Source organism: Rutidosis leptorrhynchoides, chromosome 8 (genome assembly GCF_046630445.1).
Source record: "Rutidosis leptorrhynchoides isolate AG116_Rl617_1_P2 chromosome 8, CSIRO_AGI_Rlap_v1, whole genome shotgun sequence".
NCBI classification, from domain to species: domain Eukaryota; kingdom Viridiplantae; phylum Streptophyta; class Magnoliopsida; order Asterales; family Asteraceae; genus Rutidosis; species Rutidosis leptorrhynchoides.
Genome location: NC_092340.1, coordinates 313,678,838 through 313,697,896, shown reverse-complemented (window position 1 = coordinate 313,697,896; position 19,059 = coordinate 313,678,838). Strand labels below are relative to the sequence as shown.

General features: G+C 36.3%; 1 protein-coding gene across 1 annotated transcript; it reads right to left on the bottom strand.

The window, feature by feature from the left end:
* Positions 1 to 9,859: 9,859 nt before the first annotated feature.
* LOC139864431 (uncharacterized) lies at positions 9,860 to 17,501 on the bottom strand. Its single transcript, XM_071853009.1, has 7 exons — positions 17,223 to 17,501; positions 16,668 to 17,180; positions 16,048 to 16,481; positions 15,768 to 15,927; positions 14,537 to 15,023; positions 13,640 to 14,342; positions 9,860 to 9,956 (listed from the first exon to the last, which is right to left on the bottom strand). The coding sequence occupies exons 1-7, from the start codon at positions 17,499 to 17,501 to the stop codon at positions 9,860 to 9,862; spliced, it is 2,673 nt and encodes an 890-aa protein (XP_071709110.1).
* Between the last annotated feature and the right edge of the window lie 1,558 nt (positions 17,502 to 19,059).

Genomic DNA, 19,059 nt, shown 5'->3' with positions numbered 1-19,059 from the left:
GGGTGCTAAGGTATTGAAAAGTAGACGTAACCAGGCAGTACCTTATGAGGGATCTCATCCTCAGGTAGAGAGAGAGGCTCAGACGAGGAAATGGAGGAGGCAGAAGACATTAGGGATGTCTTTCGAGATGCTATTCTTGATGTCCACGTTCGTATAGATGAGGAAGCAATGACGAACGCGGCCAGACATAGTATGTACGAGCAGTGGAACTCCAAGCGAGTATACGAGGATTATAGGTGACGCCAACACGATAGCTGGGTAGTTCATCAGCACTAAATCATGAGCCAGCTATCATATCAGGTACCAAATAATTACGTGCCTACTCGACCTGCTCATTTTCCGCCACACAGCCCCGATATCCGACCACCCTTTAACCGGTATGACTATAACCAAGCCTATCAGAACACCTATAACCAACAATGGAACCCACCTGATGAGATGAACTGGAACCCCTATCCAGACTGATTTGGTTCCATTTGGTTATTTATATGACTATAACCAAGCCTATCAGAACACCTATAACCAACAATGGAACCCACCTGATGAGATGAACTGGAACCCCTATCCAGACTGATTTGGTTCCATTTGGTTATTTATATGATTTTTATGTTTTTATCTTTTTACTTATTCATGTTTAAACTTATGTTATTGAATATACTTATGTAATCTTTATCATTTTTATTATTATTGTGTACTAATATTTCACATTTAGGATTTGAAAGTGGGATATTAAGTCCCATTTCAAATTGCCATGCATGTTTATATTTGTATGTATATATATTGTAAATTGTACAAAACAGGGTAAAACAGCGCATTTTCAAAGACTGACATTAAGTTCAGCAAAAGCTACTAATTTTGACGACAAGATGACAAATAAATGTGATGTAACAACAGACGGAATGAACAAATGATATGCACAATTTATCATTCAGCAAACAAACGCCAATATGTTTGGAAACTTTGGTAAAATTTAATCATTTTTCTACGCTAATCACCCTCAATAATTTAAATTGTTACTGATTTCTTGCAAATGAGGGCATTGCAAGATCTTAAGTGTGGGAAGGGATTAAATTCTTTCGGATTTTTAAATTTTTTTACTTTAAACACTTGGTTACTATTAGAAATACTAGTAAAGTAGTAGTTGTATTAGAATCTAGTGCTCTCTGATAATAAAGAACAGCCCTAGTCTTATATACTGACTACCCAATTCTAGTAAAATTTTTCAAAATTTTCAATTAAATGAACTCAAAATCATGTTTATACATATTTATGAACGATAAAACTAGGTGTTAACACCGAAATTATTATTACCTCGGAAAGGACATAAATTGAGAAACAAAACAAAATGTTAAAATTCATTTAAAATGGAATAGAGGACAATAAAAAGGAAAATAAAAGCCAAGTGTGGGAAAAATTACCAAGTTATCTTAAACATATGTCACATATTTCTGTAACAAATAATTGAAGATACTTTTGCTTTGGACTAAACTAAACTGTTTTACCCGATGAAAGAAAAGAAGAGATGGATCTACATGATGAATCAATTCCATCGTTAAAAGGAAGTAAAGTCTTTCGAAAAAGAAACACGCTTCTTGATTTAGGTCATGAAGTTGTCGTCCAGACCAGCTGTAGGTTGATGAAAAATCTAGAAAAGTCATCTCTAAAATCAGCAGAAAATCCACGGACCTCAGCATAAAACAGGGTCGCCAAGTGGTCAGATTTATCCTAACCATGAGAAGGATTTATCTCGTACAATGGGGGGCACCGTGCAAATTAGCTTGATAAGACTAATAAATCAGATCCCCAGAAAGGATAATCTCCTTTAAAGATCAAAAATTAGCTTTTAAGACTGATATTACTCAATCCTAGAGATTGACCTTAAAGATTGAGAATTACAAACTCATGGAATTCAATGATATCTAAACTCGAGCTTGAACGAGAAAATATTTTGATAAAATTACAAACCGATTTGTTTTCTGAAAACCCATTTTCAATGCGTTCATTACCATTGAACGTAAAATCCTAGGAATTCATCTGGAATTCATTAGGTTATCTGAACCAAATCGGGTGTCAACCGTAAGAACGGTGGTTGCATAGCATGGTCAAAGAAAGGACCTTGTGCCAGACCGAAAAATCATAAGGGTGAGTTTTACTATTGCTTCTACCAAGGATAGTAATTGCGTCCGACACGTTATAGACCATAATTAAAAGCATGTCAGGGGACATTGCCTTAACAGTTGCTTGTTCAACGCTTTCCTTTACAACTGGATGGTAGTTTATCAAAAGGTAATATACGGAGCAAGTAAACTGGACGTGTTGCTTTCCCAATACAAGGTTAGCAAGTGGGTGACACAAAACCGCAAGTTTTGAGCTAAAATTTTCAAATCTGAAACCCACCAAACCCACAAAAATATTTTGCAAACACCGGTGAAGAGTTATTTCGGAAAACTTATCTAGGGTAAAAGCTAGATTTAATTTTCAAAAAAATCAAATGTTTTCATAAAGATCCAATTTCCTAAAGGATCTAAATTTTCATAAGTCATGTGAGACTGTAAACCACATCGTTACTACCATTGTTTATACCGCCGTATTGAAATCACTGATGTAAAAAGTGTGAAGAATAAAGAAGTGATTCTAGTATTTCAAGACGATATTGCTTGAGGACAAGCAACGCTCAAGTGTGGGAATATTTGATAATGCTAAAAACGAACATATATTTCATAGCATTATTCCTCAAGAAAGACAAGCTTTTAGTTGCAATTGTTCTATTTACAAGTGATATTCGTTTAAATAATAAAAGGAGAAGACAAAAGACAGATTCGACGAATTGAAGACGCAAACGACCAAAAAGCTCAAAAGTACAAATACAATCAATAAGGTTCCAATTATTGATAAGAAACGTCTCAAAATTACAAGAGTACAAGATTCAAAACGCAAAGTACAAGATATTAAATTATTCGCAAGGACGTTCGAAAATCCGGAACCGGGACCAGAGTCAACTCTCAACGCTCGACGCAACGGACTAAAAATTTCAAGTCAACTATGCACATGAATATAATATAATATATAATTAATTCTTAAAATTAATATATATATTATATTATATTTAAAAACCGTCGGCATAAAAAAACAAAGACTTTTGAGTCTCCCCAGCTGGCCATGCGATCGCATGGCCTGGAAGGCATAAATCCATGCGATCGCATGGTGCACAGTTCCAGCCCACATGCCTATAAAAATCGAGCTTTGGTGCACCACAAAAGCACATCTTTTTCTTCTCCTCATTCAACGTATAATATTTATATTTATATTATAATTTTAATTTTAATTTATAATAATAAGGGTGTGTTAGCGAATGTTGTAAGGGTGTAAGTCGAAATTCTCTCCGTGTAACGCTACGCTATTTTTAATCATTGTAAGTTATGTTCAACCTTTTTAATTTAATGTCTCGTAGCTAAGTTATTATTATGCTTATTTAATCCGAAGTAATCATGATGTTGGGCTAAAAATATTAAAATTGTTTAATTGGGCTTTGTACCATAATTGGGGTTTGGACAAAAGAACGACACTTGTGGAAATTAGACTATGGGCTATTAATGGGCTTTATATTTGTTTAACTAAATGATAGTTTGTTAATTTTAATATAAAGATTTACAATTGAACGTCCCTATAAATAACCATATACACTCGATCGGACACGATGGGCGGGGTATTTATATGTACGAATAATCGTTTATTTAACCGGATACGGGAATGGATTAATAGCCACTAGAATTATTAAAACAGGGGTGAAATTATGTACAAGGACACTTGGCATAATTGATAACAAAGTATTAAAACCTTGGTTTACATTCAGTCGACATTCTGGTGTAATTATTAAACAAAGTATTAAAATCTTGTTACAGTTTAAGTCCCCAATTAGTTGGAATATTTAACTTCGGGTATAAGGATAATTTGACGAGGACACTCGCACTTTATATTTATGACTGATGGACTGTTATGGACAAAAACCAGACGGACATATTAAATAATCTAGGATAAAGGACAATTAACCCATGGGCATAAAACTAAAATCAACACGTCAAACATCATGATTACGGAAGTTTAAATAAGCATAATTCTTTTATTTCATATTTAATTTCCTTTATTTTATATTTAATTGCACTTCTAATTATAGCACTTTTATTTATTGTTATTGTATTTAATTGCACTTTTAATTATCGTACTTTTTAATTATCGCAAGTTTATTTTATCGCACTTTTATTTATCGCAATTTCATTATCGTTATTTACTTTACGCTTTAAATTAAGTCTTTTATTTATTTAATATTTTACATTTTGTTTTAACTGCGACTAAAGTTTTAAAATCGACAAACCGGTCATTAAACGGTAAAAACCCCCCTTTATAATAATAATATTACTTATATATATATTTGTATTTTTATAAAATAAAACTAATATAGCGTTAAGCTTTGATTAAAAGATTTTTCCTGTGGAACGAACCGGACTTACTAAAAACTACACTACTGTACGATTAGGTACACTGCCTATAAGTGTTGTAGCAAGGTTTAAGTATATCCATTCAATAAATAAATAAATATCTTGAGTAAAATTGTATCGTATTTAATAGTATTTCCTTGTAAAATATAAGCTATTTTATATACACCTCGCATAACATCACAAACCTTGACAAGATGCTCACCCGGTGTGAAGATTCGAATTTAGTTCTAAATTGGAAAAAATGTCACTTCATGGTAAAAGAAGACATAGTTTTAGGACATAAGATATCAAAGTCAGGAATAGAAGTCGATAAGGCTAAGATTGAAACCATAACTAAGCTTCTAGAACCTACTACAGTAAAAGTTGTGAGGAGTTTCCTTAGACACGCCGGTTTTTACCGATGTTTTATCAAAGATTTTTCAAAGGTCACACGACCTATTACTCATCTCCTCAGAAAGGAAGTTACGTTTGTCTTTAATGAAGAATGTGTTCAAGCATTCAACTATCTGAAGAAATAGCTCACACATGCACCCATCATGATAACTCATGATTGGAGTTTACCATTCGAAATCATGTGTGATGCGAGTGACTTCGCAGTTGGAGTTGTACTAGGACAACGGAAAGATAAGCACTTTCATCCAATCTATTACGCCAGCAAAACCTTAATCAGAGCTAAAGAGAATTACACCACTTCAGAAATGGAGCTGCTAGCAGTAGTTTTCTCCTTCGACAAATTTCTTTCCTATCTCATCCTGTCCAAAACTATAGTTTATTTAGATCATTCAGCCCTGGAATATCTATTCACTAAGCAAGATGCTAAACCAAGACTCCTACGATGGATCTTACTCCTTCAGAAATTCGATATTGAGATCAAAGATAAGAAAGGAGCAGAGAACGTCGCAGCAGATCATCTTAGTCGTTTGGAGAACCCAGCGATGGAATAACTTGCCGAACTAGATATTAGAGACAAATTTCTGGAAGAACAGCTTATGAGCTTAGGACAAGCCAACATAGGATCACAATTCACCGATACCCCTTGGTATGCTGACATAGCCAACTACCTAGTTGCTGGAGTGGTACAGAAAGGAATGAGCATATCCCGAAGAAGGAAGTTCTTCATGGATGCTAAGTACTACTACTGGGAAGATAATCATAATCAGGAGGTGCGTAGATAAGAAACAAGCAACATGGATTCTTCACCAATGTCACCACGGACTAACTGGAGGTCATCATGGAGCAAACTTAACTGCAAGAAAAGTCTACGAATAAGGATTTTATTGGCATTCTATATTCCGAGATGCGCACGAGCATGTAAAGCATTGCGACACTTGCCAAAGACAAGATATTATCTCTATGAAGAATGAGATGCCTCCGACTAATATCCAAGCTTGCGAAATCTTCAATATATGGGGATTAGACTTTATGGGGCCGTTCCCCAAGTCTAATGGGAAAGAATATGTCCTCATAGTAGTAGATTACATCTCCAGATGGTTCGAAGCCCAAGAATTTCCAACCAATGATGCCAAGGTCGTCACCAATTTCCTGAAGAGACTCTTCTGCCGATTCGGAGCTCCTTGCGCCATAATAAGTGATAGAGGCACACACTTCTGTAATACCCAATTTATGAAGGTGATGCAACAATATGGAGTTACCCACAAGATGTCCACCGCCTATCATCTGCAGACTAACGGACATGCAGAAGTCACTAACAGAGCACTCAAGAGAATTCTAGAATGCACCGTCGGCCATCATGGGAATAAATGGGCCGAAAAACTAGATGATGCTATGTGGGCATTCCGGACTGCTTAAAAGAATCCTCTAGGAACTACACCCTACCGTATGATCTATGGGAAAGCCTGTCACCTTCCACTGGAACTAGAGTATAAAGCTCTCTACGCATTGAAAACCTGTAATCTCGATCCTTCAGTAACCGCTAGGCATCAGAAGATGCAGATGAATGAACTCGCTGAATTAAGAGATCAAGCGTACGAGACATCATATATCTACAAGGAACGGATGAAGCTGACTCACGATGCAAAACTGATACCTACAAAGTTCGCTCCTGGAGATAAAGTTCTACTCTTTAATTCTCGGTTCAAGAAATTTGCTAGTAAATTCAGATCAAGATGGAGTGGACCATATAAAGTAGTACACGCTTTTCCACATAGAGCTATAGAATTAGAAGGACCCACCGGTCACTTCAAAGTCAACGGCCACCGATTGAAAGCTTATCTAGAAGACCACGACGGGGAGGAGCATCTCTTCTCCTTTGATCCATTCTGAAGACACGCCAGAAAAATTCGAGTTGTAACGACTTGATAAACAAAGTGCTCTTGGGAGGCACCCCTTGCTTATCCTTTTAATTTCTTAATTTTTATTTCAATTTATTTCCAGTCTATAAAATATTTTACTGTGCACTAACCCTAAGTGCCATACTTGCGCTTAGTACTTACTAGTTTGTTGAAATGTATCCAGGCAAAATGCTAAGTTCAGGAGCTTCCTATTGCATTCGCAGGAGAAGGACTCCCAGGATTTACCTATCGGAGAGCAGCACAGATCAGTACATGCCATCGACGGGACAACTAGGCCCTAGACATTTGATTCTAGAGAGTTTTGAGGGGAATATCAGAATGACACCGCTAACTTCTCCAGTACGATGCTCCAGGCGTTTAGCTTCGAGACCCGCTGAGCATCCAGAGCCATTAGAACCACGTGAGCCGCAGATTGTGATTCACCATGCAGCCACCATAAGTGACCCAAATGTCACATGGGTGTTACTTAGAGATCATCAGAGACTCTACAGAGCTTTCAGAGCATATCTTCAGCGTGAAGGAATGCCCCGAAGTACTCTAGGCCCATCATCATTCTGACTAGCATGTCATGTTCCACCAACACGACAAGCTACTCCCAGGCGTGCTACTCCAGTCTCAGTTCATTCAGTAGACTCAGCCGCCATCCTAGTTAGTGCTACTCCTATCACGCCACCTGTATTAGTTGTTTTGCCTGCTCCAGTCATTGAGATAGTCCCTACTCATGAGCTACCTGAGGGCTGCCACTTAGTCACAGTCCCTATTTCAGTTGAGTCACCTATGGCCCAGGTCTTTGAGATTACCGGGAGCATCCTTGATGAGAAGCCATTTCCAAACCTATCACACTTGGAGATACCGTCGAACCTATGTTTAGACACACTATTGGGCCCTGAGTTGGATGCAGGACAACCGCTTGAGTATTTGCCGAGACTTGAGGACTATGATGATATCTTCGGACTTAATGGATACTTCGCAAACACCGCTCTACAAACTGGCCGGGAGAGTATTTTGTAGACAAATTTATATTCTTTTAATTCTATTATAAAAGCATTGTATAAAGATATATCTAGTGGAAATGCTACTCTCTTTTATTCTTCATGCAGAATGTTATCAAATAGACTGGTCCTTTCCAGCACTAGGAGCCTGACCATAGGAAAGCCCAACACTAGGAGAGTAACCTGACCGTAGGAAAGTTATCTTTCCTCAAACCTCTTTCAATTATTACGCACTAAAATCTCTAAGTGTGGGGTCATCCCCGCAACCAACTTAGAGATTTTAGAAGATATTTTCCTTAATTTATTAAAGTATTAAAATATTCTATTATAGGGAACATTTGGGACAATGTTCTTCTAAGTGTGGGGTATTGCATAAAGGTTTAAGAATAAGTAATCGTAAACGCCAAAATTTTGAAAAATTCTTTTGTCTAAGAAATGAATATTCGGGAATATTCGAAAAATTCTTACCTCGTTTTACTCAAAAGATTCTATAAAATTGCTAGAAATCAGTTTTCGGAGCATTCACTAGAATGGAAATATTAAGCAAAAACTCATGATTTGTGTCAAAAGATTTCTTTCAAAAAATATGTAAAAGGTTACGCATGATCAAGTACGACCCTACTACCAAAAAGTGAGGACTCTTGGACCCAAAGTATCTGTATGACCCATCATATCTATAGTACTTTGTCAATTCATTTGATGAGCGTGCCTGTGTATAGTTTAAGTTAGAACTTTGTTTTGACATACGTTTCAAGGCCAATGGTTAGTAAGCACTATACGTGGTGTAGGTGCGATCATCCTTCCGAAATCATTCTGAATAGAAAAGATAAAAGCCATTCCGTTTCCACTCCACGCATTTAAACCAACCAATTCACACCAAAGAGTTGATGAATAAGAAAATACTCACCCCAAATTCACTCCCAAAATACACTACCCCCTCACCTTCAATTCTTTACCTCCTTTTAAAAGATCTAGAGATCAATGAAGAGATAAATCGATCAAATTAGCTTCAAAAGCACTTGTTAAAAGATTCCGAACCCCTTATTATTTTTTGATAGGTCAAAGACCTATTTTCAGTGAATTATCACTTTCTATCTGGGAACCAGGAACAAAGGACAAAAGTTATGAAGAAAAGGGTACGAAAAAAAATGATTATGAAATAGCAAAGTCTCTAGAATAAAGGCAAAGAAAAACCCAGAAAGTTGCCCAAAGAAGGATTGACAGAAGAGCCAATAAAAAATTCTAAACAAAAGTCTTAGCGAAATGCGCATCTTCCAAAGAAACTTGTCGTGGAATTCAAGCCGCTCTCTATCCAAAATGGATACTCTGAAGAATAAAAATCTATCAATTCTCTTTAAAAATCAAAAGATCTGGATACCTTTCACCTTTCCACAAACTTCTCAACCAAAGCTACAACCCGTCTTCCTCTTGAAAGAATGCCTAGAAAAAAGATCAGTGTCGTCCTTACTTAACCGGCAGAGATATCGATGATTTACCAAGCCTATGATGAGAACCGTTACACGACTGGCTTCTGAGCGATAATACAACTAGATTAGGGCACCCTAAACACTTGAGTAATATGAGTGATCCGCTAGTGAGAAGACTGGTCATGTATACTCTACATCTAAGAGTTGGAAAATACGCCTTTTTCACTATGGACGCGTTTGAAATCTAGTGACTAAAACCATCGAAGTGCGAAACTTTTTCTACTACCTTCGAAAGATATGACGACTTCTTATGATAGCATAATAAAAGAATCTAAGGGTGGGCGAGAGAGAATCTATTAGAAAAGAACCTTATATTCTCGCTTTTTGGATGAGGACAAGCAAAACTAAGTGGGGGTATTCGATATCAGCTAAAAAGTCACGTTTTTACCCCCGATATTAAACCCTAAATCCCTAAAGTTCCAAACTTTTTCGCCAAAATAATTGCTTTTCAGTTAATTTTTTTAGATTAAGTAATTACAAAGGCGAGGCAAAAAGAATCAAGTACAACGGAGCTAAAACGAAGATTCTAGAGCGAAAACGGTGAAAGACAAGTTACGACCAAGGAAATCAAGTTACGATCCAGGAAACAAAGCTGGACAGGGTAGGCCATCCGGCTTGTCATACGGCCTCAGCAAATGGGCACAAAAAAGGCATGCCAGCCCATATGTCCTGGCCATACGGCATGCCAGCCATATGCAGGCAATTTCCAAGTCTATATAAAGAGCTTTGTTGGTTGAATGTTGGTTAATGGACTAACCGAAAAAGTTAAGTATGATGCTTTGCTTAACTAAAGAATATGTTTTGATGATGACACATATATATGCATAAGTGATGATCGACATCTTAACATAAAACACGCAAGTTCACTAATCCATACTTGATCTTGCAAATGACCAAGTCAAACAAAACTTATAGAATGAAAATAAAGATCATTGAAGTACACGGTCAAAGTACCGTAGAAGCCCAGACTGAATCTACAACGCAGTTTTGTGAAAACAAGTTGCACGGTCGCCACCATGGTCAACCGTAGTACGACCGCAGAATTCCCTGTCACCATTCTTGATCAAATTTAGTTTGACCACTTCCCGAAATCTATAATTCATGAAACCTTTCTCAACACGCTTAGAATAGATGCCCCTCCATACTCAATTGATTTTTGGTCATAAAAACATTAATCTTGGTTAATTACGCTTAATAACATCTTAATGACAAATTAACCATGATTAGGCATAACACATAAGTGTTAATCAATAACTTGTGATCTTAAAACTTGTCTAGACATTCTTAGGATGATCACCAAGTACCAACACACAAGCTAATGTCACTAGAACACTAATTACAAGTAAAGATTACTTAGTGAAAAATTAAGGCTAAATGAAGAACACTATCTTTAAGTATAACAAGTAAAGACTTGTAATCCTAAAATACACTTAGATACATTTATGATGGTCACCAAGTCCCAACTAGAGATTGCTCTTCCATTGTGCATGTGTTGGACATTAATGTGTGCTTGCACATTAATCATGCAATATGTTATATTGCAAATAAGCTTGCTAAAGCTTAAACCATAGTGTTGTGCAAATATCAATATGATTGATTTTAGAATAACTATCTCTTGCTATGTGTGAGTATTACTTGCTACTTGCTAATATGTTTAATACTCGTTAATTTGCCAACTTGATTAACATGCTTGCTATGTATTATTAGCTAGAATACTAGGATTCAAGTAGCTAGTTTACTTCAATGAATTAAGTGTAAAATGGTTCACAAAAGAATAATGGTCAATAATTTATTTGGTCTAGTCTAAGTAACACATTGTGTAACATGTCCAAGTATGACTTAACATTGATGTCTTTACACACTTAATGTTTGATTTAGAAAGACATCATCCAATTAATCTCTACTTAGTCTTAAAATGAATATGATTTGTGATTAATTGAAACTAGGAAGTTAATGACATGTTGACTAGTCTTTAGGATTGAACCAAATGCATTAATGAACCTAACTAAATCTTGAACAAACTGAGATTACCCAAAATGTCAATCAAGACACTTCTCCAAGAATGTTGGGTTTACCACATTTGGAGTGTTATCTCATTTTCACTCAATAAGACCAAATCTCATACACTTAATGCATATAGTACTTGTATAAGATATTGGGTTTCTTTTGCAGGTGCTAGATGGAGTAAAGATTCCAAAATGTGGTGTTCAAATCTGAGTCAAATGGCTATACAACGGATACATATTTTGGTCTGGGGTACGCACGATCGAACCACGATCGACCGTGCCTGTGACTGTGTGACAACGGCTAGTTTTTGAGTCTCACTATAAATAGCAAGAATTGAAGAGCATTTGAAGCTGACCCTCTTGCATATTTCAAAGGCTTATTTCTAGAGATCACAAGGGCTTTAATTACTACTCAAATGTGATCAAGCAAGAGAAGATTCTATGATCTTTTAGATATAGAATTTAGTTGTTGTAAACTTACTAATCAAAAGTGTTTATCTTGTGAGTTTACTTAGTGTGATGTATGTCCTAATATTGTCTTAGGATCATCATTGCAAATTGTATGAGTCTTGTAACTTCAATTAGTAGAATCATAGGCTAGCTTAGTGATCTACTTCATTAAAGGGACTTAGGAAGTTGATTAATCTTATTTGAAGATTAATACTTGTCCAAGTTGAAGACAAGTTGAGCTAGGTTGGAGTTGGTCTTTCAAAGGGATAGAAAGATTATGTTTGTTGTCTACCAAAAAAGTTGAAGACTTGTAAATCGGATATCCACCGGGTTTGGAGAAAAGTGCTTAGTGAAGCAAGAAATCCCGATTAGTGTAATTGGGGAGTGGATTAAGGTGGATTAGTTAATATCCACCCGAACCACTATAAATCCTTGTGTCTATGTTCTTTACATTACTTTGCTTATCATTTTTGAACATATACACCACACACATCAATTTTGAGTTGAATTGATTGATCATAGTTAATTAAATTTGGTGATCAATCGAAAAAGTGTTAAAAACGTATTAAGTAACTATTCACCCCTCCTCTAGTTACTTACAGGCTTTTTGCATTCATTTTTACACACACTCAAATTGTACTTCAATTTAGATTTTCAAGCTTTTTAGTTAGTTTTTAGTAGTAGCTAGCTTAGCTTTTATTTTTCGGAGGATATCTGATGCATAATTATGACTTTAAAAACGCAATTTAGAACAAGCTTTCTTCACCCAACAGATCTGAACACGAAACCCCCAATTTATAACAGTAATAGTCCTAAAACAGAGTATAAAACTCTGAAATAAGAACACAAAGGATAGAAGAATCTAAACCCAAATTGATAAAGATACCACCACAATTAGAGATCTAGAAACACTCCAAATCTTCAACTACAGCTGATAAAGATTCCACCACAACTATAATATCATATATGAAGATTTGGATTTCACCACAATGTTTGATAAAGTAACACCACAAACACTAATAAAGAAACCACTCTTAGCCACCGGAATCAAAGATTCGTAAAGACACAGAGATTTTGTAAATAGATAAGCTCTATCAAACTTTTCATTCAATGATCAACCAAGTTTTACAATTACAAGAGCTCTCTATTTATAGGAGAAGCTTAACAGTTATTTTTTAGATAAGACAAAAACATAAAAAGGAAATGGAGACAAAAAGGACAAACAATTACAAATTAGCCAATAAGAATAAATGACACAATCTGCAAAAGCCTGCCATTTGGTAGTTCTCCTCTCATGATAAAAAGCATGTAATGATAGATGGGAATCTTCCTTGGACAGCTAACATTCTTCTAGAACAGTCACGCACATGTTAAGCACATGACCTGACCGGTTTATTGAAAAGCATAAGTAAACTTTGAATCGTATCAGCAAGTTGGCCCCTCAAAAGAAAACAACATCGCCTGCTGGTTGAACTAAGTTTTGTATGCTGGTTGAACTAAAATCCTTCAGCTGGTTGAACTAGCTGGTTCGGCTGAGTAAAACTTTGCTGGTTCATTTGCTGGTTACCCGGCTGAGTGAATTAAAGTTTTACTGGCTAAACTAGAGTTTATTTGCTGGTCCGGCTAGCTGGTTCTTCTTCGTTGCTGGCTTGCCTTCAACTATCAAAAACTTTATTCATGAAAACTTAACTACTTCAGTTTAAGGATTGAAGTAGGGTAACCCCTGAGCTTGTTGAACCAACTCCAAAAACACTTAGATGATACGAAATAAATGGCAACACGAGCATTGCTTGACCAGATTCGAGTGTGACATCATTTGAACTTGTGCTGGTTGTTTTGCTGGTTATATTGCTCAGCTCACCCGCATCATCCTCCCCCTCTAAAAAGGAACTTGACCTCAAGTTCTTGAGGTTGTCATCTTCCAAGTAGGGCATTAAATAACCAACATTAAAAGTGCTAGACACAGCAGTATCACCAGGCATCTCGACTTTGTAAGCATTATCACCAACTTTTTCCAACACTTTAAATGGACCCTCAGCTCTTGGCATCAGCTTGTTCTTTTGTTTTGATGGGAACCTTTCCTTCCTTTGATGAATCCAAACAAGATCACCTGGAATGAAAGTGGGCTGCTTTCGGTGCTGTTTAGTTTTAGCCTTGTATTGATGGTTGGTCTTCTCAATTTTGGCCCTCACTTGTTCATACAACTTCTTCATTTCTTTGGCCTTTGCTACTGCCTCAACACTTGCCTTAGGCTCAAATGCAAAAGGAATCAGATCAACGGGTGTGAGTGGATTTGCACCATAGCAGATTTCAAATGGTGATTTTCCAGTGGAGTAATTAGGTGCTCTGTTGAAAGCAAATTCAGCATGAGCAAGCTTCAGATCCCACTCCTTCAAACTCTTCTTTACAAGTGTTCTAAGCAGCATTCCCACTGTTCTATTAGTAACTTCAATTTGGCCATCAGTTTGGGGATGGTGAGAAGTGCTGAACAAAAGCTTAGTACCAAGCAGCTTCCATAATGTCTTCCAAAAATAACTTAAGAACTTTGTATCCCGATCAGACACAATGGGTTTGGGAATCCCATGAAGACGAACAATCTCTTTAAAGAATAAAGTAGCAACAATAGTAGCATCATTGGTTTATTGCAGGCTATGAAATGAGCCATTTTTGAAAATCTGTCAACAACAATCATTATTCAATCTTTGCCTCGCTGAGTTCTTGGCAATGCAACAATGAAGTCCATGCTCAAGTCTTCCTATAGCTGGTTGGGAACAATAAGAGGAGTATATATACCTTTGTGAAAAGCTGACTTAGCTTGAAAACATGTAGTACAACGATTAATCACAACTTTTACATCTTTATCCATACATGGCCAGTAAAAGTGTTCATTTAGGATCTCCAATGTCTTGTTAATCCTAAAATAACCAGCTAGACCCCCTCCACGTGCTTTTCTAATCAGCAACTCCCTGATTGAATCTTTTGGGATGCACAATCTGCTGCCCTTGAATAGAAACCCATCATGTTCAACATAATCTCTTTTGAACTCAGCAGGAGAACAATTCAAAATAGGAGCAAAGTCTGGACCAGCTTCATATAACTCCTTAACAAATGAGAATCTAAGAACTCTAGCTTCCAGAATTGACAACAAAGTATATCTTCTTGATAGAGCATCAGCAACAACATTAGAAGTATCAGCCTTGTGTTTAGAAACAAAGGAGTACATCTGCAAGAATTCAACCCATTTTGCATGCCTTGGATTTAGTTTGTGCTGACCATTAATCTATTTCAATGCTTCATGATCAGAAAAGAGAACAAATTGCCTTGGCTTCAAATAATGAGACCAGTAATCAACAGCTCGAATGATGGCATGAAACTCTTTATCATAAGTGCTATAATTCAGCTTTGACCCATTTAGCTTTTCACTGAAATAAGCTACTGGTCTTTTACCTTGCACTAGCACAGCTCCAATGCCAACACCACTTGCATCGCATTCAAGTTCAAACAGCATATCAAAATTAGGCAAAGCAAGTATAGGTGCTAAACTTAGCTTTTCCTTTAATGATTCAAATGCTAATTGGGCAGAACTAGACCATTCAAATACCCCTTTCTTCATACAATCAGTAATTAGAGCAACAATTGTGGAGAAGTCTTTGATAAATCTTCTATAAAATGAAGCTAAGCCATGAAAACTTCTGACTTCAGTAATGGAAGAAGGACTAGGCCATGCTCGGATTGCTTCCACCTTAGATGGATCCATTGAAATGCCTTCTTCAGAAATCACATATCCAAGAAACACTACTTTGCTGACAAAGAAATCACACTTCCACAGCTTTGCATATAATTGAAACTGCCTTAACATCTCAAATACTTTCCTCAAATGATCCAAGTGTTCTTCTTTAGTTTTTGAGTACACTAGAATGTCATCAAAGTAAACAACCACAAACTGACAAATAAGTGGCCTGAGCACTTCATTCATAAGTCTCATGAATGTGCTGGGTGCATTAGATAATCCAAAAGGCATAACCAACCACTCAAACAATCCACCCTTGATCTTGAAAGCTGTCTTCCACTCATCTCCTTCTTTCATACGAATATGATGATACCCACTTCTAAGATCAACTTTGGAGAATAGACAAGACCCATGCAGCTCATCTAGCATATCATCTAATCTAGGAATGGGATACCTATACTTGATGGTGATATTTTTAATAGCTCTGCTGTCTACACACATTCTCATAGAACCATCTTTCTTTGGAATCAGCAAAGTTGGTACTGAACAAGGACTCATGCTGGTTCTAACATACCCCTTTGCAGCCAGCTCATTAACTTGCTTCTCTAATTCTTTTGCTTCATGAGGAGAACATCGATAAGTTGCTTTTTTAGGAAGAACAGATCCAAGTACAAGATCAATTTGGTGTTTAATACCCCTAATTGGTGGCAAACCAGTAGGTAACTCAGTAGAAAACATAACAGCAAATTCGGATAACAATGGCTTTACCCTAGCTGGTATTTCATCATGCTGGCTCAACTCATCACTTTCAACCAGCAGCAATAAACAAGCACCAGTACCATCCTTTAACTCAATATCAACTTCAGCTTGAGTCATAAACAAAGTTTTATCATTCTTAACTGTAGGGTCAGCTCTAGGTATTTCACTAGGCTTTAAAGAAGTGAGGGTGAACTTCTTTCCTTTCACATACATTGAATAAGTATTTTGGTGTCCATTATGATAGACATACTTATCAAATAACCAAGGTCTACTAAGCAGCAAATGACAAGCATCCATAGGAATAACATCACAAGTAATCTCATCTTGATAAACAGTACCGATTGAAAATGGAACAGTAACTTGGCGAGTAACCTTTACATCGCTGCCCTGGTTAAGCCATTGAAGTTTGTAGGGATGAGGATGCTTCTTTGTAACCAGCTCAAGCTTTTTCACCATGTGAGCAGATGCTGCATTTGCACAGCTGCCTCCATTAATAATCAGGCTGCATACTTTGCCCTTGACTGTGCTCCTTGAATGAAAGATGTTTTCACGTTGGCTCTTATCTTCAATAGTCTCAGCTGAGTGAATTACTCTTTGAACCACTAAAAACTCTCTAATATCAGTAGCAAAAAACTCTTCACTATCAGATTCATCATATGCTGGTTCAGTTTTAAAACCCCCTTCTAAATCTTCAATCTCCTTTAATGTAAGAGCATGCTGGTTAGGACATTGAGCTTGAAAATTCCCAAATCCATGGCACTTGAAGCATTTCCTTCTATCATCTTTAGGAGCAGCAACAACCTGCTCTCTGCTTTTAGATGCTTTGGATGCTGCTTTGTTATGCTTGGGCAGCATTGAGGATTGACCCTTCATAGGTAGCATTACTGGCTTGAAATAAGACTTGAAATTAATTTTCTTCTTTGCTTGCTTCTCCACTTGAATAGCCAGCTTGCAAGCACTCTCAAAAGTCCATAGAGGCTGCATTTCAACTTGATCAGCAATAGAAGCATTTAAGCCTCCAACAAATCTTGTTATAGTGTGTTCTTCAGCTTCTTTGACATTGGTACGAATTTTGAGTTGCTCGAACTCTCTAATGTAATCAACAACATTCATGCTGCCTTGCTTGAGTGTATTTATTTGTAGATACATATCTTGTTTATAAGCTTGAGGAACAAATCTTTTTTGCATACACTCTTTTAATTTGGACCAGGTCTTGATAGTCTTCTTTCCTTCATATTGCCTTTCCCTTTTCAGATTATCATACCACATTGAAGCATACTTTTTTAATCTGATTACAGCAACTTTAAAGGCCTTTTTATCATCATGGCCTTTAACCTCCATAATTCTATCATTGGCCTGAACCCATTCAAAGTAATCTTCAGGATTAGAGGACCCTTCAAAATCAGGTGGATCTATCTTGATATCTTTCAAATCATCAGCTTTTTTTCTATGTCTTTGATAATGCTAAAATCGAACATATATTTCATAGCATTATCCCTCAAGAAAGACAAGCTTTTAGTTGCAATTGTTCTATTTACAAGTGATATTCGTTTAAATAATAAAAGGTGAAGACAAAAGACAGATTCGACGAATTGAAGACGCAAATGACCAAAAAGCTAAAAAGTACGAAGTACAATCCAAGTGGTTCAAATTATTGATGAGAAACGTCTAGAAATTACAAGAGTACGAGCCGCAAAACGCAAAGTACAAGATATTAAATAGTATGAAAGGACGTTCGAAAATTCGGAACCGGGACCAGAGTCAACTCTCAACGCACGACGTAACGGACTAAAAATTACAAGTCAACTATGCACATGAATATAATATAATATATAATTAATTCTTAAAATTATATATAATTATATATTAAAACCGTCGGCAAACAAGAAAACAAAAGCATTTGGGCTGGATCGAGCTGGCCATGCGATCGCTTGGCCTGGAAGAACAAAACCCATGCGATCGCATGGCCCCAAAAGTCTGGCCACATCTATAAATTTCGCGTGTTTTGGCCGAAAATATTACATATTATTCAATCTCTCTCACGATATATATATATATATATATATATATATATATATATATATATATATATATATATATATATATATATATATATATATATATATATATAACTTATAATTTTAATTTACGATTAATAATAATAAGGGTATGTTAGCGAATGTTGTAAGTGTGTAAGTCGAAATTCTGTCCGTGTAAAGCTACGCTATTATTAATCATTGTAAGTTATATTCAACCTTTTTAAATTAATGTCTCGTAGCTAAGTTATTATTATGTTTATTTAAGCCGAAGTAATCGTGATGTTGGGCTAAAATATTAAAGACGGGGTAATTGAGCTTTGGACCATAATTGGGGTTTGGACAAAAGAACGACACTTGTGGAAATTAGACTATGGGCTATTAATGGGCTTTATATTTGTTTAATTGAATGATAGTTCGTTAATTTAATATAAAGATTTACAATTGGACGTAATTATAAATAACCACATACACTCGATCAGACACGATGGGCGGGATATTTATAAGTACTAATAATCGTTCATTTGACCGAACACGGGAATGGATTAATAGTCAACGGACTCATTAAAACAGGGGTGGATTACATGCAAGGATACTTGGTGTAATTGATAATAAAGTATTAAAACCTTATTACAGTTTAAGTCCCCAATTAGTTGGAATATTTGACTTCGGATATAAGGATAATTTGACGAGGACACTCGCACTTTATATTTATGACTGATGGACTGTTATGGACAAAAACTAGATGGACATATCGAATAATCCAAGACAAAGGATAATTAACCCATGGT